Here is a 27,930-nt window from a genome sequence, read left to right as displayed (position 1 = left end):
AATAATGGATTTAAGTAAAGTGCGTAAAGAAGTTCCACCCAGTCAGCTCTCTGATTGGCTGATTCCGTAATTTGCGGTATTTCATTGGTGGAAAGACGCTGTTCCGTACTCAACGCGGAAGTTCAACCGGAAGTTTAGAGCACCTCGCTGGGGAGGAGCAAGAGGACAACGTGTTTGACTGTTTGGAGGAGGTCAGTTCCAGTTTGTAACTGTTTATTAAATTAAATTTATACCTTTGTGATTTTTCCATGGCATTTAAGCACGATTTATTATTTACATTTTATCCTTTAGCCTTGTAGCTTAGCTCGCTCTCTTGTTTATCTGCTGCGAGTGATGGTTAGTTATGAAGCAAAACATAAATTAGGCGTGTTTTGCTAATTGAGCTAATGTTCATAATTTTTATGTTATTAATAATTAATTCTTAACTTAGTAGAATTAACTATATTCGTTTACAACCTGAAAATTCTTCAGAAAATTCGGATTGGCGTCATTAGCGGTATTTTGCAAAAGTGCAGCGTGCTGTTTCCACCACGAGATGTCGCTGTTGACCGTGTTTTAGTACAGTGTTCACGGCAACATTAAGGGCAGTTTAAAGCAATTTATAGAAGGATAAGAAAAGCTGTGGTCAGTCAGGTCAACGTTACAGTCATTGTCAGAGAACATGAATGGGTGATTATTTAAAGTAAAGATGTATGTTTCTGCGATTACAGGCAAAAAGGACACAAAAAAGAGCTATTCCAGCTCTTATTGTTCAAGAATTCCATATTAAGCCAAAAAGAAGCCTTAAAATTGCCCTGATATTTAGAGCTAGAACTGTCACTAGCTACATTACTTTTTAATCCAGTTTGTTTAATGCAGTACAATGAATGTAGGATGCACTGGTCTCATTTCTTGTTTCTTAAATGCACGATATTTAACATGAAAGCTGAACTGATCTTCAGTTAACGAGTCAATTGTGTACAGTCTCCTGTTTCTGAGTTATATGAAAACCCTGGCGTGACGTCGAGAGTCTTTATGACAGTCTGTGTTCTATGTTTACATGCAGTTGGCAGCGTCCGGTAAAATGACGTCCTTTCGTCTGCCTCCTCTACCAACCATCCGTGAAATCATCAAACTGTATAACCTGAGAGCTCAGAAGCAGCTGTCACAGAACTTCCTCCTGGACTTGAGGCTCACAGGTGAGACGGAGTGAGCGTACCTGCTCCCGGTGCGTTAGTGGAGTTTATAGCACAGCAGTGTTGAACGCTTGATTCTGATTGGTCAGAAGGTGTTCTTATTTTCTTAACTTTATGAAAGAGATAGGAAAGAAATAGATGTAGAAATAGTCAGTGACATTAAATGTATCTACAAATGGATAAAAACTGTAAAAACCGTGGTGTAAGAGGAGTTAAAGGCTCTAAAGATCCTGCTTCATCACACCACACCAGGTGTTGATTATTTTACTACATCCACACCACACACAGTGCTTTTATTCCTGATCATGTTGTGGACATAACGTTGATGTTGACCGTGGTGTTGTAGATAAAATCATCCGGCAGGCGGGGAACCTGAGGAACGCGTGCGTGTGTGAGGTGGGACCCGGGCCTGGAGGACTCACCAGATCCATCCTTAACGCCGGTGTAGCCGATCTACTGATTGTGGAGAAGGACTCTCGCTTTATACCAGGATTACAGGTCTGTGTGTTACAGAGCGCAAACGTTTGCATCCTAGACATGAAATACTTGTTGTTTAGGATAAGTGTCTGAATAACTTCACACTTATCATTGTTCTGTTTTCACTAAGGATAAAGTACTGGCACAATGTCATGTACAACAAATGTGCTGTTTGGTGATTGTTTTTTCCTCCTGTTGCTTAATGAGGGTTAAATTACTCGACTAATCACACTCATCACTCGTCACCTCACACTCCTTCCATGTACAGATGCAGCTGAGTGAAACGGGGACGTGATCAGGGCTTCAACACAGAAATCCTGCAAATTAATAAATTATTCATAATAATCTTATCATAAAAAAAATACATATTTTATGAGGTGCCTGCTTGCGTCAGAATAAGTAAGCTAAAATATTAATAATAAATAATTACAATAGAAATTGTAAATAAGTTTGAAGAGAGTTGTTCATAATTTTAGATTCAGTTGTTTATTTGTCTTGTTAGAAAACCGAAGCTAAAATCTGTTTTAATAAATAATTACTACTACTATTGCTGATGATAAACATGAGTTCATAAAATAAACTATAATCGAGCATGAACTCGAGCAAAGCACACTAGAGAATTAACGTGTCAGTAGAAAGCAGTGATTTAATCGAGTGAACGTTATTTAAATCAGCTGTAGGTTCGGTCAGTCGATTTAATTTAATGGTCAGTGAAATCTCATAAGTTGTGCAGCTTTTTGTCTGACCGTCGTGTCTGTTGTGTGTCTGAGCAGCTCCTATCCGAGGCGGCTCCTGGGCGAGTCCGAATCGTCCACGGTGATGTTCTTGCGTACGGGATGAACACTGCGTTCCCGGCGCACATCGCGAAGGTGTGGGAAGACGGTGAGACGTTTAAATCAACATTTTTCTGTCCAGCGTTTGATATTTCTAGTGCTAGGGTTTAAGAGTAGAGTGAAAAAAAAGATTGATCTGCTTGTGAGTGAATGAACATAAAGAGCCGCAGTGATTAAGTGACCACGTGATCGTCGGTGGAAGCAGCGGGCTCTTTTCCTTCAAATTGCTGATGTGTTAATGACGCTGTGTGTGTGTATTAGAGCCTCCTGAACTTCACATCATCGGGAACCTCCCCTTCAGCGTCTCCACTCCACTCATTATTAAATGGTTGGAGGAGATGGCCGACAGGAGTGGACCCTTCGTGTACGGACGCACCAGACTCACGCTGACCTTCCAGAAAGAAGTGGCAGAGGTGAGGACTCCTGCTGGTGGTACTCTATAAACTCTGGGCTGTTTGAGTGGGATTGGTCATCGGGTGTATCTATAGGTGTTCTCTATAACAGCAGCTCTAACGAGTCACAGGTTCATATTAATGCAGCATCGTTTCTATAGCAACAGCCTGGTGGTGATGGGATCTGACTTTCTGTAATGAATAATGAGTTGCTGTGTTATAAGAGGAATAAAACCTCTTCTGTTCCTCCTCTTCATCACTCCACATGTCACTCAGAATACTGTGCGCTTTGTTTTATTTATTTGTTTAATGTCATTAAAAGGCAATAGATTATTGTATTTCCTTCCATTTGGTGCTGAACTGTTTGTTATTCTCAGATTATACTAAAAGCTGCATAAAGTAAAAAATGCTTCATAAAAGGAGGAACGGATATCTTTTCTCAGAATATCTTTTACTATAAAGACACAGATCTAACACATGAGTTTAGTGAACTTACTGTGGTGATGAAGTGGAAATAATACGTCTGTGAAACCAAACACACTAAACTGCTATAAATTACAGTCTTTGTTTTGTCCTGAGGGCGTGCAAACTTTTGCACTGCTCTGTGTACCGAAGCTGCACAGACGCAGATCGGCGCCGAAGCTCTCAGGAGTTTAATATCTGTAGGGATTTTTTTCTCGCATTCAGATAAGTCGCATATATCGGATGAGCTAATTAAGGATAATTACACGGGACTGCTCGAATTAATTAGCTAATTCGATCCTGTTCGCCTGCGGCCATATGGAAACGCTTCACTCTCTCTCTCTCTCTCACACACACACACACACACACACATACACACACACATACATATGAGGAATCTGTCAGACTGAAGAAATGTGTGTTGTATCTAAGGAATAACTCAGCGTGTGTGTGGTGCAGTGCGAGGAAAATAATCAGCGATTCTCACAAAAAAAAAAACAGAATCTAATTTTAACCAGCAGAAACATGGATCATTAAATCACTGCATCAATCTTCAGGCAGTTTATCAGTCGTGACATGAAGAGTAAAACAGCTAGTTAGTACTGTAAGGGTGAGATGGTACCGGACCCTCATGGTACCGTACGGTTAGTGGTGGTAGGGATTCAGCGTGGTACGGTACACATAATGTGACAGTAACGAGAGACAACATTAAGCCCTATTTTGTTACGACATTGGGGAAGAAAAACGTGCAAGTTTAAAACGGTTAAGACACTTTTAATAAACTAGAATAAACCGACTTGATAAACATTAACCTCAACAATAACATAATTGTCCTACTTAGAATTTCATATGTTGGTTGATCAGAGATGTTTTAATCCTTCAATTTGCACCACGGAATAAAGCCGCATGTCTTAAACTCTAAACTCGTGATGGTGTGTGTTATCGCCTTCGATCTAACAGAATCACCAGACAGTTTTTCTCCCAAAACTCCATTTAACTTCCTCTGACCGTTTGTTTCTGTCATGTTTTTTCTTACTGGGAAATCTTAGTTCTAGTTTGTTTTCGGTCAAGGTGTTTTTGAAGATTTGTGTGGAACTTCAATCCTGCAAGACTTACTGATGACCATTTCTTTTGACGACCCATCCTTACCCTCCTGGAGAAGCCTGGAGCGGTACGATTCAGGAGCATTTTGATTTTGTTCCCACTAAAAACTTCCTTCGTAGTGTGCTGAGCCATTCGAGTCGGCCATTTGTAAGCGACAAAAGACCCATCAGGCATGTTCTTTCCAAAGCGTTCACTGTTTCGGCTTTAGCCGATTCATACTGTGTTTACCGTAAATATGAATCCATGTACCAGGAAATGCAGTAGTGCGGTCTGATACCGTACCATTTCAGATTTAGTGCTGTGATGGGAAAATATTCATTGATGTTATTAACCACACTGAGGTCGATTATACGTGTTTTATTCCCCTTTTATTACAGCGAATTCCCAGTTATTACAATTAAATGTGTTTTTTAACCTGTTTTTAGGTACAGTTCCTGTTATCACTTTTGTTATAGCAGCTGTAAACGGTATCATTCCCTCATCAGCATCTCTTTAGTCTCTCTCCTGACATTAATAAGAAAAGATTTGCAGCTTGTCATGTTACCAAGAAGCGTAAATTCCCGTTTAGAAGAAAACCTGGTTACAGTTTTAACACTGGAGACTCCTTCCATAATGTTCGTGCTGTTACTATAGAAATGTAACGTATTAAAAAGGAGCATGTTCATATAAACCTGTGGTGTCCAGCTACGCTACTGTCAAATGTTTTAGTAAAACTAATCACCACTTTCTGTCCAATCAGAATCCAGATCTCATCAGTGCTGAGGAATAACGTTAAATTAATGATACGCTTTAGCTATCAGGAAATATAATGATTATTAACATTTACATTATCTCCTGTTCAGTGTCACCCAAATGAGGATGAAGTTCCTCTCAGGGTTTCTTCCTCAGATCACCTCGGGGACTTTTTCCTCACCACCCTCGCCTCAGGCTTCTCATTAGGGATGAATGTTAGAGATAAATGTCCGTTGTTAAAAGCGCTATACACTTGGTCTTGTGATTTGTTGAACGTAACCATTTCTGCTGATGAAATCATTTCAGTTTGTTGTTATTTCTGTTCCAGAGATTAACAGCGAGCACCGGCAGCAGGCAGCGCAGTCGTCTGTCCATCATGGCGCAGTACCTGAGCACTGTGAAGAACTGCTTCACCATCCCGGGCCGAGCGTTCGTCCCCAAACCTGACGTGAGTCTTTCTGCTGTCCTTTAACACACCTCACTACACACACACACACACACACACACACACACACACACACACACACACACACAGAGCGTAACTCCTGCAGGGTTTACTCAGAGAGGCCGGGTTTCCCGCAGGCTCTCAGGTAGTTGCATAACCGCAGCGGTTTGATACCGAGCCCCAGCAGGATTGTGGGTAAGAGGACGACAATTCAATCTCGCCTGAGCGTCTTCTCCCTGTCATCCGTAAATATTTAATCTGAGCCGAGAGAGACGGAGGTTTTTATGTTCTTTTAGCTTTAATGCCGCTTACGTGGTGCTGATAATTATTTCATGACACTTTATTGTGAGCGTGGCCTCGGGGCTGCTCCCGGACTCTCTCAGGAGTGCTTCACTCATAATTGTAATTGTGCTCTAATTGTAACGTGCCAATTATAGTAGGATCACTTTGTAATGGAATTTTTTTGGACGTCTAAAGCCATTCAGGATGGATTCATTTGGCTTTGAGAGCTAAAATATTTCACACTCATGAATTAGTATCATCAAGATCCAGCGTTTTAATCTGGTGCTGAGAGTCTGAGACTAATTATTCTTTTATAAATATCAATTAGAGAGAGACTTCACTCTGAAACACAGTAAACATGTTGATTCCGAAATATTTAGTGAATGTATATGTATGTTTAATTCTGTGTTTAATTATTTATTATTCCTGGGAGAAGTTTGTGATCCTGTGATGTCACGAGCGATGCTGCTTGGGTTTAATAAGATTTAATGCTCAGGTTTTGCTGCTAGCTCCTACAAGTAAAAACTACAGTGGCTGAGAAGAAAACACAGTGACAATTCAGACGAAGCGGAAAAGCTAGGTATAGTTCGCGAATGGAATTCTGACCTCTGATTGGACGAGACATCGGTCACTCAGTATCTGCAGCAGTAGAAAGTGGATTGGTGTGTGTATGAACACAGCTCTGCTCTTATAGCGCTCCTTACATCCTTTAATCTGGAATAGTTTGCTCTTCCGAACATTCTTGGTGTGTTTTTAGAGATCGCAAACTAATCTTTACGCCATGATACGCTATCAGTATATCCAACATCACGCCATATGAACGTCCTTCCTCACAGTAGCGCTGAATGAACTCCATTCTCTTACAAAGATAAATATATATTTGTTATTTTCTTTAAAAGATTTAAAATGGTTTAAAGTGAAGACAGAACTCCACACATGTACAAGAAATAAAATTAGATACACAATTTCATACTTCCTGTATTTCCTGAATGACAGATGCCTCGTCCAATCAGAGGGAAGAATTCCATTCGCAAACTATTCCTACCCTTTCCGCTCTGTCTGAATTCTCTTTGTATTTAATGATTTGTTATTTTGTTCTGCTCTTCTCGGCCACCGTAAAAAGCATCTTTTCTCACTCCTTCATTTTCCAGCAACATTCAACGTCATATTAATGAAATCCAGTAACGGAGATGTTGCTGCAAACTCTGGACTCAAAAATCCCAGAATGCAATCCGATGTAGGTGATGGTGTTGATGATGGTGTTTGTGTGACAGTTAAAGCTTTAGAAGCTGGTGTGTTTGAGTAGAGTGAACAGGAGGTGGGAGAGAGAGCTGGATAGACAGAAGGACTAAAGCGCCGCTACATCGTGTTGTGGGTGATGGAGGAACCAAAGTGAAAATAGAGCAATGTGATGAAAGAAAAAAAGTGATTCTTCAAACACACTGCACTGTGGTGTAATGTTTACACACATCATGTTAATCCGGATTAAACCGAGTTTTAAGCCGAGAAAGAGAAACGGAGAGAGAGAGGAAGAGAGAGTGCCACAGGCCCCCACATACGCAACCTACACACACACACTGTTTACACAACAGCTACTCTTTATGGCTACACTGATAATTGTTTGTTAATTATTATTATTATTACGATATTTGCAATAATGATAGTTCTTAAATAAATAAATATTAAATCTTTTTTTTTCAAACAAGGAAAGATAAATAAAACAGCAATCAATAAGAAAACTGAAAGAAAATAAATCTAATAAATGTTATTGATGTAATCACTGATTATTTACGTCCCAGAACAGTTTAAAATGATCGTTAATATTTTAGATGGATATTTTATTCTGCATCGCCTGTCTGACCTCTGTGACCTCCTTTTTTTTTCTTTTTTTTTTAAGCTTCACATTAACAGGTGATTAATTCCCTCTTTGTTTGTTAACAGCGGCTTGCTCTGGCTCGATTGTTCTGCCGTATTGTTGTAGCTGGAAGCGAGCGGGAGCGGATCATGGTGGCTGTGTAGCCGTGATAGGATTTGTGAAGCGTTTGTGTTTCCTCTCTGTGTGGATTATTTATTCTACACACCCTGTGTTCTTCCTGGATTAAAGGCTGCTCTACTGTTTAAAGACAATAACACAGCATTGTGTAATAGACTGGGAGTTTGGGTGTGTTAATAAACGCTGAATAATAAACCGCCGTGCTAAAAGGTCAGAAGGAACGAGCCGGGCGATCCGAGAGCCGCTCCACAGCAGGCTTATTTATAATCGCAGGAATGAAGCGATGTAGACGTGCTGCGAGACGTGTTTTTAACGTGACGAGCTTTAAGTCTGGCCGTCGTCTTTCACTGCTTCGAGGCTCCTTCTTCTGTCACGTTGAGTGACTTCGCTCGTCCTTGAAGGCTGCTGTACATGCTGATGGGCTGAGGTGTGTGTGTGTGAGAGAAAGGGAGAGACAGACAGACACATCGGGAGGGACAGACAGAGAGAGAGAGAGACAGACACAGAGAGAGAGAGAGAGAGAGAGAGAGCGCCACAGGCCTCCACACACTCAACCCACACACACACTCACTCCCTCCTACCTGACATTTAACAGACACACACATCATCATACATGACATTTAACACACACACACACACACACAGCTTACACAACAGCTGCTCGTTATGGCTGCACTGATCATCGTTTTAGATGATACGATATTAGAATTGGAATAACAATACAGTTCTTAAATAAATAAATATTGATTAATTTTTTTCAAACAAGGGAATATAAATAAAACGGAAATTAATGAGAAAACTGAAAGAAAATAAATCTAATAAATGTTATTGATGTAATCAATGTGTGTGTGTTTACAGTGCAGCTCAAGCAAAACATGCACAACTGTAAAATGGGCAAATAATAAAAATGCAACAATAAAAAGCAGAGAAAACACAAATGGATGATAAAATGCAAAATAATAAATAAACAGCAATAAAATAAAATTGTGAATCAAAAAAGTATAAATATAGTGAGATGACAGAAATAAAGAAGCGCTGTAAATAAAGTGTGTTAAAGTCGGATCTGGATAATAAGTTATATATAACGTTAGTAAAAAACAAATTTATTAAAACATTTTATTAGTTAATTTTAATTATTCAACAGAAAATTTAATATATATTTTTCATATTTTTTTCTTTATTTCTTCTGATCTTCTGTTCTGATTTATCTTGATATTATGATATCAGCTTTAATCCTCACCGATCTCAGATATTCCTGATTATCTAGTAATTCTGTTTTAATAATTTAATATATTAATAAAGCCGTGTTTAGTCGAGTTGAGTCTTTCCTCCGGGGGCACTGCAGCGTATGGAGAAAGATTCCTGTCTGTCGTACACACACACACACACACACACACACACACACACACACACACACACACACACACACACACACACACACACACACACAAATCCTGGAAGAGCTTCAGGCTTTTCAGTGGCTTTGTGTCCAAGCGGCGGTGCTTCAGAGCCATGATGGACATACGCTTGGTGACTTGACCCTGCAGCAGTGTCCCTGGTCCACACACACACAGAAAGTGGCTGGAGATGGTGGAATGATGATGGCTATCAATCAGGCAGCAGAGTGAGGCGTGGACAGCCAGCAGAGCGAGGCGTGGACAGCCAGCAGCACATGCTTGTCCTGACGAATGCTTGGCCTTCATGGCGGTGAAAGTGCGCGCACGCGCGTGAAATGCAGATTTACGAAGTATTCCACTGTATTATAGCGACTTAAACCTGTGTCTGTGCAGTAGGGTTAGTTTAGGGGGCAGGAGATGAACCACTGGTGTTTAATTCCGGTTGTAATTCAACCCACAGACAGCAGAGGGCGGTAGAAATGACACTCACTTTAAACTGCTTCTTGAGCTCTGTGTGCTTTATACACTATATTGCCAGAAGTATTCGCTCACCTGCTTTGACTCGCATATGAACTTAAGTGACATCCCATTCCTAATCCATAGGGTTCAATATGACGTCGGTCCACCCTTTGCAGCTATAACAGCTTCAACTCTTCTGGGAAGGCTGTCCACAAGGTTTAGGAGTGTGTTTATGGGAATTTTTGACCATTCTTCCAGAAGCGCATTTGTGAGGTCACACACTGATGTTGGACGAGAAGGCCTGGCTCTCAGTCTCCGCTCTAATTCATCCCAAAGGTGTTCTATCGGGTTGAGGTCAGGACTCTGTGCAGGCCAGTCAAGTTCATCCACACCAGACTCTGTCATCCATGTCTTTATGGACCTTGCTTTGTGCACTGGTGCACAGTCATGTTGGAAGAGGAAGGGGCCAGCTCCAAACTGTTCCCACAAAGTTGGGAGCATGGAATTGTCCAAAATGTCTTGGTATGCTGAAGCATTCAGAGTTCCTTTCACTGGAACTAAGGGGCCGAGCCCAACCCCTGAAAAACAACCCCACACCATAATCCCCCCTCCACCAAACTTTACACTTGGCACAATGCAGTCAGACCGTTCTCCTGGCAACCGCCAAACCCAGACTCGTCCATCAGATTGCCAGATGGAGAAGCGCGATTCGTCACTCCAGAGAACGCGTCTCCACTGCTCTAGAGTCCAGTGGCGGCGTGCTTTACACCACTGCATCCAACGCTTTGCATTGCACTTGGTGATGTATGGCTTGGATGCAGCTGCTCGGCCATGGAAACCCATTCCATGAAGCTCTCTGCGCACTGTTCTTGAGCTAATCTGAAGGCCACATGAAGTTTGGAGGTCTGTAGCGATTGACTCTGCAGAAAGTTGGTGACCTCTTCGCACTATGTGCCTCAGCATCCGCTGACCCCGCTCCGTCAGTTTACGTGGCCTACCACTTCGTGGCTGAGTTGCTGTCGTTCCCAAACACTTCCACGTTCTTATAATACAGCTGACAGTTGACTGTGGAATATTTAGGAGCGAGGAAATTTCACGACTGGATTTGTTGCACAGGTGGCATCCTATCACAGTTCCACGCTGGAATTCACTGAGCTCCTGAGAGCGACCCATTCTTTCACAAATGTTTGTAAAAACAGTCTGCATGCCTAGGTGCTTGATTTTATACACCTGTGGCCATGGAAGTGATTGGAACACCTGATTCTGATTATTTGGATGGGTGAGAGAATACTTTTGGCAATATAGTGTAGGTGGGGGGGGGTAGGTTTTATTTGCGTGTGTATAAGATTACGAACTTTTCACGCGACAGAACAGACCAGTGATCACCGCCGAGGATCACAGCGGCCATTATGATAAACGGAACCAGATCTGATCTCAAAATGGGGTCAAGTGAGGTATCAGGGGTATACAAAAGCCCGTGGCAGCTTTCCCTTAATATATCAAGTCTCAAGGTTAAATCTAAAAATACGCCTGTTTAAAATGAAGCGCTTTGGAAGTTGGCCACTTTAAAGCGCTTCTGGAGAGCAGCGAGCTGGATCACGGCCACGTTTCTTTACGTTCCAGTCTAGAACACGGTTCTGTTTATAGAACGGCGGAATGTGAATGTATTATTTTCCAATCATCGGTAAACTGAGCCTCGGCCCTCTTGGCTCAGCAAGGTCAGGGCGAGCGGTAAATCCTCTTAATTCAGACAGTATCAGATGAATATTCAGTAATTTACTGCATGGCCTGTGTGTACACAGCCGTCGTGGGCTCTGTAATGATGTCTGGAGTTTATTGCGGAATTGAGTGGAGGGAGAGGATAATAAATCTCTCTCTCTCTTCCTCTCTCGCTCTCGCTCTCTCCTGCCTCGGTAACAGCTTGATTTGAAAATTACTGCTGCTTTCTATCTATCTATCTATCTATCTATCTATCTATCTATCTATCTATCTATCTATCTATCTATCTATCTATCTATCTATCTATCTATCTATCACCCCGAGGTCCACTGCAGTGCACGGAATAGCTGAAAGCTCAGGTCTATACATTATGAGAAGGGTATAGAGGAGAGAGACGGTGCAGATGGCTGAGTGTGCAGGAGAATGTGATGCTAAACGACACCTCCCACCTTTTGTGCTCGTTATGGAAGGTTTAACACTGCAAAACAAAAGCGTGTTTATCCACACCTATGAACATCCTGGAAACATCCCCTGTATAATCAACCCTCACTCGCCTCGCACCAAAACGCTTTTTTTTTTTTGCTGATAAACACTTACCCGACTGCGGCGACTGCGAATATTCCCCCGGATGCGGTGAGATTTACTGCAGCCTTAACGTAAGGTTTTCATTCAAGAGCATAAAAAAAGCCCTGAAGCAGTGAAGCAGTGCTCTGTGTGGAACATTACAAGCTGTGAATTGTCAGATAGGATTCTCTCTCGGGCCCATCCAGCCTGTCTCAGCAGTTTACAGCCCACCAGGCAAGGGCAGGATCATCAGTCTTGTGAGATGTGGCCTGGGGTTAGAGCTGCTGAGGCATCAGGGAAAGGTCACAGAGAGAGAGAGAGAGAGAGGGCTATATTTTCCTGCATCATATCAATTCCTGCCACCGTTTCTGAAAGCTAGCGCCGCTGTAACGGCTCGACTCCGGTGCAGATGTGATTTCTGGAGCTGATGGTGGCTCCGTTCCTTCATTCACACTCTCATGTTCAGTCATTCTGATGGGTCTTCTCACTGGGTGAACATGCAGCAGTGTTTTGGTGTGTCAGACATCATTTCATCATTTCTCGGCTGCATGGAATTGGATTAAACTCGGCCTCTTTTCCGATCCGGCGCAGTGTTCCATCCATCCAGCCCCCTACGTTCTCCCGTCTCTCGTCTGCACAGAACCGGGGTTCTTTCTTAATTTCATTTCACATACAGCCTCATAGAGCCTTTTAGAGTTCATGTCCGGCTTCTCAGATTCTCACACAGACCCTTGTGCAGAAATATACGGCACCATGCTTCGGTAGTTACGGTGAAACAGTTGCCTAGCAACATCTGAAAAAAATACGCTTTTTTCCCCCTCATACACTGTTTACATCCTGTCGGTCAGGTTCGTCCCGTCGAGTTGTTCGTGTTGTACATGTGCTGTTGTAGGAAAATAACTGCTGGGGTGCATCATCAAGATGGTGGAGGAATTTTAAACTCAGTACTTAGCTACACGTTAGCCTGCGGATCCCTGCATGTATTCATGCCTTTCTGGAGATGTTTGACACGCTGGCCTTGCTGAATGTTTTGTGATCTTCTCAATGTCTCAGACTGACCTGCACACTCCTCCTGCTTCAACCCCAACAACCGAGTTCTCATTTTTTCAAGTTTTGGTTCTTCTCAAGGTTTCTTCCTGACGATGTGTGGTGTTAAACTCACAAGAGGTTGAAAAGTCCTAAAGAGTTTTAGTTTCAAAAACTTTCAGTTCCTGTGTTAAAGACCCTGAGGGATTGCGTCGTGATCTACAATCAGTCACCTCTGCAGCGCAGTCCAGAGACACATTAGGCAAATGTAGGTTAAACACACAGGGCTGCTTCTTCTTCTTTTCATTCGTTCCTTGTGAGGTTTCTTAACTGTTTATTTTCTGAACTGGGTGGATGTTTTGTTCCAAAGAGGAAGCATTAAAAAAAGCCTCCATGTCAATACTGATTTAAAGCACAATTAGTCTGAAGAGTCAACCAGCCGAGGTACATGCCACTGCTATGCGTTCGTACCGTCCTCGTAGGATGGAGCCATTTATAACGCGGCTTGCCGGCTCGCCGTTAGGCACATTAGGCTGAAAGAGGATGATGAGACATGGCAGCTCTGTGAGGACACGTACAGGACGGCTCGGGCTGTGTGACACGGCTCACGGCGAGCCAATTTCAGCAACATCAACACACTCTTGGCTGCAATGTGCTGCAACCTGGATGACTAACCTGCTGCTCCACAGCTCACTGACCCTCATTAGATACACACACACACACACACCTCATCTGTGCGTTCATGCGTACTCATGAGGAACCCAAAAAAAGAAAATCTGTCAATACGTGAGTCAGTGATGCCTTAAAGCGGCCGTGTGTAATGTTCAACATTTTTAGAGATCTAATCATAAATTATTATTTTTGGCCCAGAGTGACATCACAGCCTTTTTTTTTTATTTTATTTTATTATAAACCTCCTGATCCGTTAGGTCACAATTTGAAAGGCAGGTGAGAAAAATAAATATGGAGGCGGGGAAAAAAAAGAGTCATTATAGAGATTTAGGACATGCTGAATAGAAAAAAAAATAGTTTATTTCCAATATTCCAGTGTTACTAAAAATAACAGCATGCGTATTTTGGGAGGTTCACCGGGATGAGACGTGACGTCCCACTTTCACTCTGACTGTCGGATCACACGAGCAGCTCAAATTCTCTTGAATTTCTGTCTCCAAAGCTACAGAGAGGTAAAAAAAAAACCTCATCACAAGAGTCGAAGCCGAAAGTGTCAGGGACTTAAAAATAAAGAAATGTCGAGGGTGAAAGCAGTCACTGGTTTCTTCGCTTCAGGTTTGTTTTTCTGGCCCAGAAAACCAGCCTGGATCTCCAGCTGAATCGGCTTAGAAAACATTCTGGGGATTTGCAGTGGAATCGTGGGAGGCTGGTTAATGTTTTGCGATTGCAATTCATTTTGCAGGCAGCAGGGGGCGGCAAGAAATGATGAACGGCTCCTTTAATCAGGAAGGTTTTCTTGTTCTTGTGTATTCAGTGTTTTCTGTACTGTTGTTGATCCATCGCTCGTGATAAATAGGGAAGGAAAATAGACAAGGAGAAATAAATGTGTCTATAGGGATTAAAATAAATTGAAATAACACATCAGCCTACACAAGGCACAGCACAGTGGGGTGTAGAGAAAGAAAGAAAAACAAGAGAGATGTCAACAGGAAACCTGGAGAGAGTTTTCTGAAATAAATAATGAATAAAAACAGCTTTTTAAAGAGAAACTGCGTCCACAAAATAGTTTTATTAATAAAAAATAGAACTACTTGCACAAGCAGACTGAAACAACAGCAGAGTCGCACGTGAAGCTCATTTCTCTGCAAAATCAAGAAGTGCTGAAGCATCCACAAAATAAGCTGCGTCTGTCCCCACGAGAACCTTCGGTTAGCGACTGGACCGGACCGGAACCGGGTGTGAAGCTCATGTCTTAATGCGCTAATGAAAGGTACGCTGCATAACAAAGGGTCAGCGGTTTTTGCCTGACGCGCTTCCAACACCACACTGTACACCTTTAATCTGCTCTTTATTTATGTTGCAATATAATAAACCAAAACATCTGCAGTAACGTGGGATTACACGAATAAAGGTGTAAAAAAATGCGTTGTCTTCTTATAAAGAAGATTCACTATAAACATGCCTGGTGTTAAAACTGAGAACTGCATATACGTATATTCTCCAACAAAAATCAAATCAATCAAGCTGCCAAACTGGCGAGAAGATATTTATATATAGATAATATATAGTGTCTATATCTGTGTGTGTATGTATGTATGTATATATATATATATATATATATAAAATGTAAATAATACACTGCATCACAGAACCTTGAAGAAAGGAATCCCAGAGCATGAGAAATATAAAAATATCCTGATGTGGTGAAATGGGTTATGTAGCGTGAAATGATTGCTTTGTTGGAGTTCGTGTCGAACCTGATGAGATGGAGGATTTATCTGTTACATCATATAACAGTACATTTTATATATAGATGTAGATGTGTGTGTGTTTGTGTGTGTATAAATACCATGGATTTGGCACATTCACAGTTGGAACAATGGCAGTGTATGGGCAGATCAACAGGGCATGAGGAGGAGAAAATTATTGCATCGAGTAATGCTAGTCATTATGGCACGAGCGTTGGCACTGTGGGCTGTGGGGTGGAGTAATCCGCCCCAGGAGGGCATCTCCGTGCCCACTCAGCACGCCCACGGATGCCTGCGAGAGAGAGAGAAGCTGGGCAGAGCCATCTGCTCGCCTGTGGGAATCTGCTCGAGAGGAAGAATGCGCTGTGCCATCCATCAGTGCCATGGCTTGCTTTGCCAACTCAGAGCAACATGGAATAAATTCCTTGTCTCAGCAGAGCAGGAAGGCATGCCTGTGACGAGCACAGAACGCAGACACACACTCTCGCATATATAGTACAATAACACACCAGGAAATGGTCGTGGAGTTGATGCACTGGGTGGAACAAAAAAAAAATCAGACTCCATATGCACGGCAGCATCCATTTCAGGGGTGCAAAGGGGTACAGGGGTGCAAATACTTACGGTTTAGCCATGGTTTGAAACTGAACGTTTCAAAACACAACATAACTAGTCTAAATCTTCAGTGAATACCCCTGCACTAGGGTTTTTTTTTCTTGTTAGCGACGTGTGTACCTTTGCATATGGACCTGGAGAGAATGAAGGCTGTGCGAGGGGATGAGTACGGCGCTGAGAAATCACTGGAGCTTGAGATGAAGAGCAATCTCCTGCTGGTGCAAATCTGACGGCAGATGCACTGCTGATGGGAACCAGCCCAAATTATAAAGGGGGGAGAGAATGCGTCAGTGTCGGCGTCAATATCGCGTCACTGCCATGAAAATCCCACCTTGTTCTAAAAATCCAGACGGATTTTCAAACTGCTGATAATGTCAGAGTTCAGGTTAGATCCTCGCACCATACGGTGTACTGGAGGGTTCTTTGGATCGGGCGAGTGAAGCCGAGTTGACTTCTAAACAGCCCAAACACACACACTCACACTCACACTCTAGCTCACTGACGCACACAGACCTCCAGACTCATATACACACGCATATTTGGGTGTGGGATTCGGTTTCCATAGCAGTGAGTATTGACGTGGGTTAAAAAAAAAAAAGCAGACATGCAGCTAACTGTGTGTGTGTGTGTGTGTGTGTGTGTGTGTGTGTGTGTGAGGGAGAGAGAGAGATAAAGCAGTAAGCAGCATGCACTGAGCAAGCTTAACCAAAAAAAACCAAACAACCCTCACACACAGACATGTTCTGTTCTCGATGTGCTGGAGTGTGTGTGTGTGTGTGTGTGTGGTATCATTCCAAATCCAGCAGCCCCATTCACACTCTAATCACGTTTCCCACCCCAAAAAAAAAACAACCGACTCGCTATAATATTCTAGTTTTGTTTTTTTCTCATTTAGGCACAGGCAATGTGGCTATGACTCAAGTCTCTACCAGGCATTCCGCTGCATTATGCACAGGCTCTGAACAGCATGCTGAGGCAACGATCATATCAATCATTCTATCGGCTAACAAAATAAGACAAGAGACTTCATTAGTTCCACTATTACTCAAACGGACATGGCCGGAGAGTAGAAAGAAAGAAAGAAGGAAAAAAAACTGGCTTTCCCATACTATTGCCTTTAGGGGACGTATTGCCGACTCACTTTGAGCAGAGGTTACAAAAACATCATTAGCAGCTAACTGATTGCTTTTCATTTCTAATCTTTGGGGAAGGGGTTATGAGTAGGGATGCATCGATACCCGTACTGGTACTGGTCCCATACTATGTTTATTTACTTGTCCTAATTCTAGCATATGGAACGATACGGCCACAGTTAACCAGGGTGGACTACAAACTACAGCATCTTCCTATAAGACAAGTGAAACGTTCACCGCTAGCAGCAAGGTGAGAAATAACATCTACAGATAAAGCTAGGTACATGAAAACAACAGCATATCGTTCTTACATATCAGCTACTTATCGGTCACTGACAATGAATTTCGACACAGAAAACTTTAGTGCAGAAGCGCAAACACGCTAACTATAGTAGCTAGCTAATTCACTTCAGATAAAACTGACTAGCTAATGTTCTGAAGAACAAGTCTAACGGTACAGGATGTGAACTGTTTTTTTTACGGCCAGGAATTATAGCAGGGAAGCATAAACGGCGCCACAGGACATGTTCCTGGACGCCTCGTTGTGGTATCGCAGAATTGGAGTCATTATTGAACATACTGGTATCGATGCATCCTTATGTATGGGGAATTATTTCCAGCTAACTAAATCCACTCCCCAGAAAACTCTTCTCAAACTCCGATACAGGAGTTCTGCGTTTCATTAGTCGTCCGCTCACTCCAACATCGCTTATCAGTTATTCGTCCATTCCAAAACTTTGGGAATTCCTCCGCTGTTTTGTGCTTGTAAAGAGGAGGAGGAATGTGGGATGAATGTGTCGCAGTCATAGTCCGGCTCTCGTACGTATCTGTTACACGTAGTCCTGCAGGCTGTATCCTGTCTTATTATCCAGAGGTGAGAGAGTGCAGTACTGGTGCTGGAGTTGGTCTAAGTGCTGCTGCTGGAGGAGCTGCTGCTGCTGCTGGAGTAAGAGTTTATCCGGAGGCAGCAGGACGAGATCCTGAGGGCCGTGGCGCTTGCCCGAGCATGACAGGCAGAAGATAAAGCCGCCGGCGAAAAGCAAGCCAGAGGAGACGAACGCGACGTAGACCGCGCCGCCCGGTTCAAACTTGTTGCTCTCAGGTACACTGGCATCCAAAAAGCTGGCGATGACCTCGTTGGTGTACCAGGACGCCGGGACCAGGCACAAGAACCCGGAGGCTACGAAGCAGACTCCGGCCGCAAGTGCAGCGTGACGTTTTGCCCTTCTGCCGCCACCCCAGTGCGTGCACTTGAGCCCGAGCGACCCCAGGCAGAGCCCGAGTGCGGCCAGGACGCAGGACAGCACCATGGTGGTGCGCGCCGTCTGCAGATACGCAGGCAGCGCTAGTACAGAGTACTTGAGCGTGCAGCTGAACATTCCCGTGCTGTACCAGGTGCAGTCCATCCACAGGCCCTGCATCTGCGAGATGACCGTGATGATGCTCGAGCCCACGTCTGCGCTCACCTTCCAGTTGGGCAGCAGTGTTGCCACCGTGGCGCCCAGGATGCCCAGCAGCGCCAGCACATAGCCGAAGATCTGCGTGCCCGTGGACGCCATCTTGACCAATTCGTCTGCCTGGACACCATTCACACGGGCGCTCGTCTAGGCGTCCTGTCCTCTTCAGCACCAGCACCTTCCTGAGGAAATAAAGAGAGAACTGAGTGAGTGATAAGGCAAGTCCACATCCTCCTCCTCCTCATCATCATCCACCTCCCCTTCGGCACTTTTCCCTCACCAGGAACAAAGGATGATGAACAGCTTGAGCCACCAGAAAGATCAGGGTGTCCCTTTCCTGTAACGAGCAAGACTCTTTTTCTTCCTGTCTTGTGGGGGAAAAAGGATAAAGAGGAGAAATGCTGTTTGTTAAAATCTGCAGTGTTCCTAACCGGAGACGAGATTAAAGCACCCTACATGACAGTGTCCCATGCATACACACCAGGTAATCAGATAAAGTAACTGCACTGCTTCTCTTTGTAGTTTGACTAAAATAAAAAAGCGCTAAAGGCTGAAACGCGCTCGTGCCTACGTGTTTGTGGATTTTAAAATGGAAAGGGGAAAAAAGGACGTAGCTGAGTTGAACGATTTTGTTTATAGGAAAACAGCACGAAGCTTCAGATGCATCCTTACCTCGGGCTGGTGCAGAGCTACACACGCGCGCACGCACGAGCCGCACACTCACTCGCGCGCGCACACACCGCAAACACAACGAAAACACGCGGCAGGAGCAGCGCGCGCATACAAGCGTCCATATTCTCCTCAGCGGCAAGAGAGGAGAGGACATCCCCGTCTCTCTCTCTCTCTCTCTCTCTCCCTCTCACTCTCTCCCTCACTCTCTCTCTCTCCCTCTCCCACCCACACCTCCTGAGTGCTGTTTTTCTCATCGAATCTGCGTCACGCTGAATAAACGAACTCTCCGCTGTTTTAACGCTTTTTACCTCAGGCTTGTATTGAAAGTGTTAGCATTCAGTTGCCATGTTTTGTAATATTCTCCTTGTCAAAAAATCTGCTAGAAAAAATAACGCAATTTCTGCTATAAAATATGCGTTTTTGTAGACCAAAGGAAATCTACTTTAATTAATATTTGTTTAATTAATTCCTAATTTTAGTGAAATTGGATAGATTTAAAACACTCACTCGGTGTAGAAGCGAATCGTATCTGGCAACCCTGCTCTTAGACCGTTATTCGAAACGCATTGACATAACATTATACTTTAAAATGTTGTTTTAAAGTTTTCTTCATGTCTACAAACATGTTTTTGTTTTTATTTTTAATCGTGCGCACTTTTGGGAATTTTCATCGCAGTTATGCTTAGATAAACCACCTTTTTTATTTAATAGCACCTAGCATAACTAGCCCTTAGCAAAATATAACGTTAATATAGATAAATTAATATAAAACAATGTGTTTTATTTTCGTTTAGCTATCATAATTTGTGTATGCGCTTATGTATATTTATTACCACAGTACTATATGTGTGGAGAAATGTGTTTTTGTGTTTTAAAAGTTATAATATATAGGTTTTGGCCTATATATTTTCCCTCGGATTCATTACAGAAATTTGGGCCCCACTGCATGCTGGGAATTTACTGACCTCTACCTGGCAGGTACTTGTCTAAACAAAATACAGATACGTGTAAATTAAATATTTTAGAATATGATTGAACACAAATATTAGCATATTTAGTATGTGGTTTAGGATACTGTGCTTCTGAAATGTATATATTTTTAGTAGCACTCATTGTTAATCTGATAATCAGGCCATGGTAAATGAATATAACATGGACAGTCCTTGACCTTTCATCTGGCCAGATGTTTGAGATGCTCAGTGAGACAAAGGGCCTGTCCCCCTTTTCTCTAATTTTCAAGGTGAACTCGATTTTGTTTAACCTGACACACACACACACACACACACACATACATGAATATTTTCTATAAAGCAGGGACCTGAACTCTGAGCAGCTGCCCCCCTCCTCTTCCACCTCCCTTCTGCAAAGGAGCCGAGAGGAGATGGAGGCAGCTATACGACCTTGATTCATGAATGACAAAGAGGACGGAGAGAGATAAAACACACTCGGGGCTGATTTTATAAAGACTGCATGACCAACCTACTGCAGGTCGCTCTAATTTCATTACTTCAATCAGGTCTGTGTGTGTGTCCTTTGGTCAGTTCAGCCTTCAGTGTTTTTCGCACTGATGTTGAATTCATCCTGAATCAATACTTGTAGTAAACCAAACACGAACCCTAGCAACGGTCACACTCCTGCGTCCGGTTCTGCTGACCTTCAGTCATCACATGCTCAGGTTTCGGTAATGACGGACAAATAATGACGGACATTTTGTTTCTTTTTTGGCCATTTGACCTGGTGGTGTGTGTGTGTGTGTGTGTGTGTGTGCGCGCGTGTGCGGGTGAATTTACATTGATTAATCTCTAAATAAGAGCTTCACTTATCACATTCAATGAATAACCTCGGTTTACAGCAGCGCTGCTGGATCTGATATAAAATGGGCTTGAATGAAATCTAATGAAAGTATAACAATAATAATTTGACAGTTGTAATTATTATTTCCATAAATATTCCAGATTTGTATACAACTACAGTATAAATAACAGCTGGTATAAATCTCTTGCCACTCCACAGATGAGAAGCTGTGACCAAAGGGCTAATGCTGAGAATGTGGGAATAAATAAATAAATAAAAGGGAAACTGCTAACATGCACCAGGGGAGTGTGAAGGCACGTGGCCTTATTAAAAGCACGCTGCTTTGATTTGATCACCTCTTCACCACAGCTTCTCTGGACGTCATGATCCTGTCTTGGGGGTTTGGTCTGGGAATTTTATGCCCGCGTTTTGCATTTGCTTTATTTTCAGGACATGATTGCTTTTTGTCACTCGCATCAGAGCTTTTCATATTGGACAGATTTAGCTGAATGTGCAGTTTGTCACCCAGGGTCGACCTTGTCTAAGTGTCCACACCGAACGAGCGCTCTCGTTAATATAAATGCAAATTGCATCCTGACGCAGATGCGTCTGCGATTGTTGCCTGTTTTATAGCACGGTCATTTATTTCAAATATTGTTTTCACATTACAATCATGAATAACATTTCATTTGTTCTTCCATTTAAAAAAATCCATTTCTTCTTGAAATGTGTCTCAGCTGAGATCCGCAGATATCAGGCAACACTTTTGCTTCTTCTCCATGCCTTGGGCTGTTCTTTGAACACAAGAGTACTTTTTTTTATCTATCTATCTATCTATCTATCTATCTATCTATCTATCTATCTATCTATCTATCTATCTATCTATCTATCTATCTATCTATCTATCTATCTATCTATCTATCTATCTATCTATCTATCTATCTATCGCACAGCAGGAACTGCAGCACATCCCTCCTTTTGCCTTCCACTATAGCTAAAGTACTTGTGCGTGTCTTTCGGACGCACCATCATGATTTATGCAAGACTATTTTCTCACCCCCTCAGTTCCTCTGTTCCCCTGCTGGATATTGAATTGTTCACAGGCTGTTGTGTTCAGGAATGATGCTTTATGTTGGTCTGGAGGGATTTCCACCTCACTTTGGTCATTCCCAATAAGAAAAATGACAAATTACCCTTCACACTCCCTTTTTGGCTGGAGGTGAAAATGGCTTGGGGACTCTGAGAATAATGTGGATGAATGTGAAGATATTGTGTGTCGCTTATGCGGAAGTTATTAAGGAGTGTATTCGTGTCATCATGGCCCCGAAACGTTTCATATCACATTTATTGGAACAAATCTGTCCTGCCTTATTGATAGTTGCTCCCAAAATTATGAATTTTTATGTAATTTTTTTTATTGTTAAGCTTCAGAAATTGGGCCTGAATTCTCAGTCCTTCGTACCTTGTTTGTGAAGATCATATTGTTCACCATAAGGAGACTCGCTAGTGTGACCCTCTGTTCATCAGCTTGAAATGAATGTGATAAGTTGTTGTGATGTTTATGTACACATTACTCTCTCCTGTTTAAATCACTTCATTTCAGTTGCGGATGAACTTAATGAATTTTCTGAAACTTTTATATTATTCATAAGAGATAGCGATCTAAAACAAATCCATGATTTAAACAAGTCTAGCTGTTGAAATAAATTTTGTGTGTTTAGGGTCTAGTCATCACGCTGCAGTGGCTGAGCTGCATTACTGGAGGATTTTGCACTTAGGGGGCGCTCTTTCACTGTTCAGCCCTTTGTGATTTTCACCTTTTATGGTTTAATATTTAATTTTCTGGGTGTGATTACATATACATTTACTTTGCACTTGTGTAACCTTTACTAATCATTGTCCTTTGTTTACCTTGACAGCATTTCCTGGGGTTGTTTTATTATTATTATTATTATTATTATACTTGTAAACTCTTAAATTTTTTTTCCTTAAAAGACAAGAATCATAATTTTTACACATCGCAAAATAAATGATTCTTGGTACATCATAGCTACGATTAAAATGTAGCCTCTTTTTTTTGTCACGTTACTGGGAAACTGCACAGAAGTGTCTTCTGTCCTGAAGATGTGTGTCCAGTTTCATCCCTGACTGATGCACAGCTCCGAAACTGGAGACTCCTTCCACATCACATAATCGGCGACAACACGACGTTTAATCGATTTTTAATGTTCTTGGAAATGGATCAACACGTTGACACAGTCCTGCGGTCTCAGACGAGTTAACTCTGCGTTTGTGATGGTTTACAAAACAGTTTATCATTTCGGATATTTCTGAGGAAATGAAATGGCTGCTCATAAACAAGTTGAGTAATTACTGAATCTTAAAGTTTATTTAACCCTGAGGCTTAGAGTTTTGTGTATAATTTGGAGAAGAGAAAGAGAAATGGTGTCTGGTGGATTAATGAGTCTTTCTCTGAGTTACGAATCACTTGAATGCAGCGCGTCTTAAAGATGTTGACATGCCATTGATTTAAGATGAAGGTTTTTCATGTGCTGTGGTTATCAGGAGTGGATTATTGGTGAGAGAGGGATATATCACTACACAGCGAGTGAGGAGGTGTAGCTGCTGTGTCATAAATCACACTCCAAAGTGACTCGGACAGTTCAGAAGGCAGAAATGCTGCTGCATCTATAGTCGCAATATCAACACCCCCTTATCCCAACCCCCCAACACACACACAGAGTGCCTGCAGAATATATATGGTGTAATTAGTACAGGAGAAAGCCTCTATAGGAGATAAGAGCTGCTTTTCCTGCTCCGGTTAGTGCATTTTAAACGATCATTGATTTCACTGATGTGTCATTTTTCTAATTAAAGACACAATGCCGGTGCTGTGTGATGCTGCGCGTCTCATCCTTAAGTTCTAAGGAGAAGTGCAGGGCTGATAGACGGCTTCCTGCATCACTGCAGCATGCAAAAGTTCCTATTGAGCCGGTGCAGAGCCGAGCGACGTCCGGCTCAGACGAACGACTCGACAGCGAATCGATCCCAGCCGTGTTGTTTCCTTTCTTCTACACACTAATGAAGTTTTTCCTTTCATCCTTTCCAAATTCTCATTCTGCCAACACTAAATTAAACAGGGAGGCAGAAATGAAAACGAAACGCCTCTGTGTTCAGTGCTACAGAACACGACTCCGCACACGTACCTGTTTGAGATGACGGCTGTCTTGTCGTTATCATGTCCGTATCCGTTTTTTTTTTCTGAGTCTTGAGGTTATCCCTCAATCTATCCCCCAGGGAGAAAGAATAAAACGGCCCATATGGTGCTCTTCATTCACCAGCTGAAAAGATCCAGAAATTTACACTCCCCCGCTGGAGCGCTGCTTGTGCCTTGTGTGCGGTTCCTTTTTTATTGCTCACAATGAAAAGAAGAGCCGTGGCTCAGAGAGGAGGAAAAAAACGAGGCGGTGAGGGAGGGAGATCTGAGGAGGAGAGCGACATCGCTCCACTCCACTCCACTCTGTTCTGCTCACTCTGGTGCGATTTCTTCAACAGTTTGTCATATCAGCTTAGCGCTGACTGGAGGATTGGAGAGAGAGAGAGAGAGAGAGAGAGAGATGGAGATGGAGAGGGAGAGGGAGAGAGAGAGAAGGAGTCAGGGCCAAATGTTGGTTCGCCCCCTCACCAATCCCAGCTTCGTATCAGTCCAGAACATTCTTGTTGCTGGAGGTAAAAACAGCGCCGTGTTTCTCCTTCGTATGTTTTCATGTAGCGGCTTTCGACGCGACTCTTAGCAGTCGTCCTTTTGTTTTCACGGCCCCTTCAAACAGGTGTTACTGTGGCAACTGCTGCGTCACTGCCTCCCTTTTCTACCACTCACCCTGTCCTCCAGCTATCTGTCCATCATCCCTCCCTCCCTCCATGCCTTCCTCCCTCCCTGTGTGTACGTGGGAGTCATGCTTCACTGTGATTTGTGTTCTCCACATTCATGTGTGTTATGTTGTGTGTGTGTGTAGGTGGACGTGGGGGTGGTACACTTCACTCCTCTGGTTAAGCCACACATCCAGCAGCCCTTTAAGCTCGTGGAGAAAGTGGTCAGGAACGTCTTTCAGTTCCGCAGGAAGCACTGCCACAAAGGACTCGAGTAAGCACGCTCTACCTCCTCTTCTACCTCCTCCTCTCCTCTACCTCCTCTTTTCTTCTCTCCATCTCCACTTCCTTCATTTTCATATTTTTGGTTTAATAACTGTCGCTCAAGGCGCATTAGTAACACCTTCCTGTTCACCTAAGCAAAAATTAGTCAGTAAATATTCCTGGTTTAATAAAGGAACCTTCTCAATGAGAGCAGTAATAAGGACCGGGGTGAGACGTCAGTTATGAGGAACGAACCTGCGAGTGGAAAAGCTGCACAAAAATCTGTAGGCTTCTTATGTGGCAATATTTTTAGTTTTGACACCATTTTAGGAATATCTATCTATCTGAAAAAAAATTTTTTTATATCCCAATGTTAAAAAATATTTTGCTCCATATATTTCTATATATTTCTTTTATTTGAGGAGAGATATATTTATTTTATTAATAAAACAATAAACAGAGCACGGCTTTATCCTGCAGTAACAGCCCTGATAGAGGAAGATGAGAGACATTCAGCAGGAAGTAGTTTTTTAAAAGCTTTTTTTTTGCTGTTCTGATGTAAAGAAAGCAGCATGAGACGTCGGATCACAGAGTCCTGAAAAATAACAAGCAGAAGCTTTAAAGACGAGTTTCTCTCGTTCAAGTCAGAACATCGAACACAACTGCGATGAATTCCTTTCATTAGTACAGTATTTCTGTACAGCAGAACGGCAGGTTTAATCACTGACAAAAATGTTGGCACCCCACTTTAGAAGCCTGTTAGAAACAAACCAACATCACATCATCATATGAATGTTTTCCTCAGAAGCCGTGTGAGATGATGTGCAGATGTTCTACAGAATAAAAGAAGTTGGTGTTGATTATTTGCGAGACTTTTTATTTCATCTGTGAAACAACACGCTAAATATCCTGATCACATGATACCACAGTGGTCTTGAATTCTGCATCCTGATTGGTCAGAAGGTGTTGATTAATCTTCAGTTGTTGATGATTTTCCTGTAACAGCACCACATTGTGATGTGCTTCTGCTCCTCTCCTACAGGATGCTGTTCCCCGAAGCTCAGAGACTCAGGATGACGGAGGAGCTCCTGCGGCGCGCCGACCTGGACCCGACTCTCCGTCCAGTCGACATCTCCATCAGCCAGTTCAGAGCTTTAGCGGACGCCTACAGCAGGCTGTGCAGAGAAAACCACACGCTGTTCAGCTACGACTTCAGAGACGAGCTGAGACAGAAGCGTCACAGCTACAGACAGACGAAGAGGGAGAGACGCTGACGAGTACAATAACTCAGGGGTGAATATTTCACACCATTTTATTTCTGTTCCAGCTGTTGAGTGGCTCGGAGGTAAGAGAATGATTTTCTTCTATAGGTATGAAGAAAATCTGCGGTATTTAATATATTTAATGTGCTTCTGAAAAAGACTGCATTTCACGAATTTTAAAAGAAAAAATCCTTGGAATGAAAGATGATGTGCTTGTAATCCTCAGCGCAGTCGCACAAGGCCCTTTATGACTGATCCAGACCTGATTTTTTTATTTTTGAGTTATTCAGGCCATTTCTCCTCTCTCAGTTCAGAAGAGTTTAGATTTGACTTGAATTGCTGTCATATAGCAAAGTGACAGCGTAATCGCTTCAGAGCACAAAGAGCCTCCGTAACGTCGAGCTTTTCAGAGGGAAATGTCTCACAAGCGACGACTTCAGAGAGAAAGCCCGAGACGTCTGAGGTTACTGTGCAGCATAAATAGTCAATAAATAAATAAAGAAATGTTTGATGGCAGAATTTCACTGTTAGAGAACAACATAATGGGTCGGGATAGAATGTAGAAATCTTAAATTTATAATAATAATAAATAAATCTGTTTCCAGAGAAACATTTTGCTCCAAGAAACTGATCTGTTTTCACTTTAGTATCTATGTGGCATCTATAACATTTTAGCATCGTTATGCTAACATGCATCGTATCAAACAAAGCTCCAGTGTGCTGCTCGTTCACCTGATGAAGCGAACCGATGACGAACGTTTCCACTAGCAGATGTCTTGTTAAAGGTCAAATATATTTAATAATGTGTTTAATCACAGAATTCTCTTTAGTTTTTCACAAACCTGCCTGCTCCTGATGAAACCTGGACACTGATCCTGCTCGGGTTATTCATTTCTCTCATCTTCCTGATTATACAGAGATTTAAATATTCCTGTTAAACCCTGTGTAAGAGGGGGAAAGCAGATAAACATCAGTAATTGTCCATTTCTCCTCATGAACATGGGTCATGTGAAAGTTGGGTTTTTTTCTCAGCTGTTTAACACTCTGACTAATTTAATAGTGCTGTACTGAAAATCAGGACATTAACGAGTTGATAAATCAGTATTAAATGCGTCCACGCCAATTCAGCCAATAATTGTGCCCCAGGGTTTTTCTTCTCCCCCCACCGTGCAGCGCGACTCCATCAGGCTCAGACATGCTTCCATTCGTCTTGCTCTCCGTGACTGAGGTCATCCATCTTGTTTATTTCATTACAGCCACACAGACGAATACCAAAAGACATTTTTATTCATCGTTCATTTAAAAACCTCTTTGCGGCACAACTGTACATCACCCACATCACTTTATTACATACAGCACGTCGTTAAAATGGCGCACTGATAA

The 27,930-nt window shown here is 42.5% G+C and overlaps 2 protein-coding genes across 4 annotated transcripts; one reads left to right on the top strand and one right to left on the bottom strand.

Annotated features, from left to right (window-relative positions):
- The first annotated feature begins 126 nt into the window (after window positions 1–126).
- On the top strand, window positions 127–26,559 carry tfb1m (transcription factor B1, mitochondrial). Its single transcript, XM_058398240.1, has 8 exons — window positions 127–191; window positions 1,046–1,178; window positions 1,522–1,673; window positions 2,426–2,534; window positions 2,747–2,898; window positions 5,504–5,623; window positions 25,168–25,295; window positions 26,328–26,559. The coding sequence occupies exons 2-8, from the start codon at window positions 1,064–1,066 to the stop codon at window positions 26,557–26,559; spliced, it is 1,008 nt and encodes a 335-aa protein (XP_058254223.1). The 5' UTR covers window positions 127–191; window positions 1,046–1,063.
- LOC131358859 (claudin-20) lies at window positions 14,837–24,732 on the bottom strand. Of its 3 annotated transcripts, none has more exons than XM_058398247.1 (2): window positions 24,358–24,732; window positions 14,837–18,867 (listed from the first exon to the last, which is right to left on the bottom strand). In XM_058398247.1, exon 2 carries the CDS (start codon window positions 18,785–18,787, stop codon window positions 18,059–18,061), a length of 729 nt encoding a protein of 242 aa, XP_058254230.1. In that variant the 5' UTR covers window positions 18,788–18,867; window positions 24,358–24,732; the 3' UTR covers window positions 14,837–18,058. The 3 variants fall into 3 exon arrangements, with proteins under 3 accessions (XP_058254230.1, XP_058254232.1, XP_058254231.1); XM_058398249.1 differs by lacking the exon at window positions 24,358–24,732 and adding an exon at window positions 19,358–19,481; XM_058398248.1 differs by lacking the exon at window positions 24,358–24,732 and adding an exon at window positions 18,966–19,053.
- Window positions 26,560–27,930: the final 1,371 nt, after the last annotated feature.

This window comes from Hemibagrus wyckioides, linkage group LG09, assembly GCF_019097595.1.
Source record: "Hemibagrus wyckioides isolate EC202008001 linkage group LG09, SWU_Hwy_1.0, whole genome shotgun sequence".
Classification (NCBI taxonomy): Eukaryota; Metazoa; Chordata; class Actinopteri; order Siluriformes; family Bagridae; genus Hemibagrus; species Hemibagrus wyckioides.
The sequence above is the reverse complement of the archived record's forward strand: the minus strand, read 5'-3'. Positions and strand labels throughout refer to the sequence as shown.

Excerpts from the sequence above, each read along its gene's own strand:
- tfb1m (XM_058398240.1), top strand. The coding sequence starts at position 1,064 with ATGACGTCCTTTCGTCTGCCTCCTCTACCAACCATCCGTGAAATCATC. Across the intron at positions 1,179-1,521 it reads CCTGGACTTGAGGCTCACAG|ATAAAATCATCCGGCAGGCG; the intron begins GTGAGACGGAGT and ends GTGGTGTTGTAG. Across the intron at positions 1,674-2,425 it reads GCTTTATACCAGGATTACAG|CTCCTATCCGAGGCGGCTCC; the intron begins GTCTGTGTGTTA and ends GTGTCTGAGCAG.
- LOC131358859 (XM_058398247.1), bottom strand. The coding sequence starts at position 18,787 with ATGGCGTCCACGGGCACGCAGATCTTCGGCTATGTGCTGGCGCTGCTG.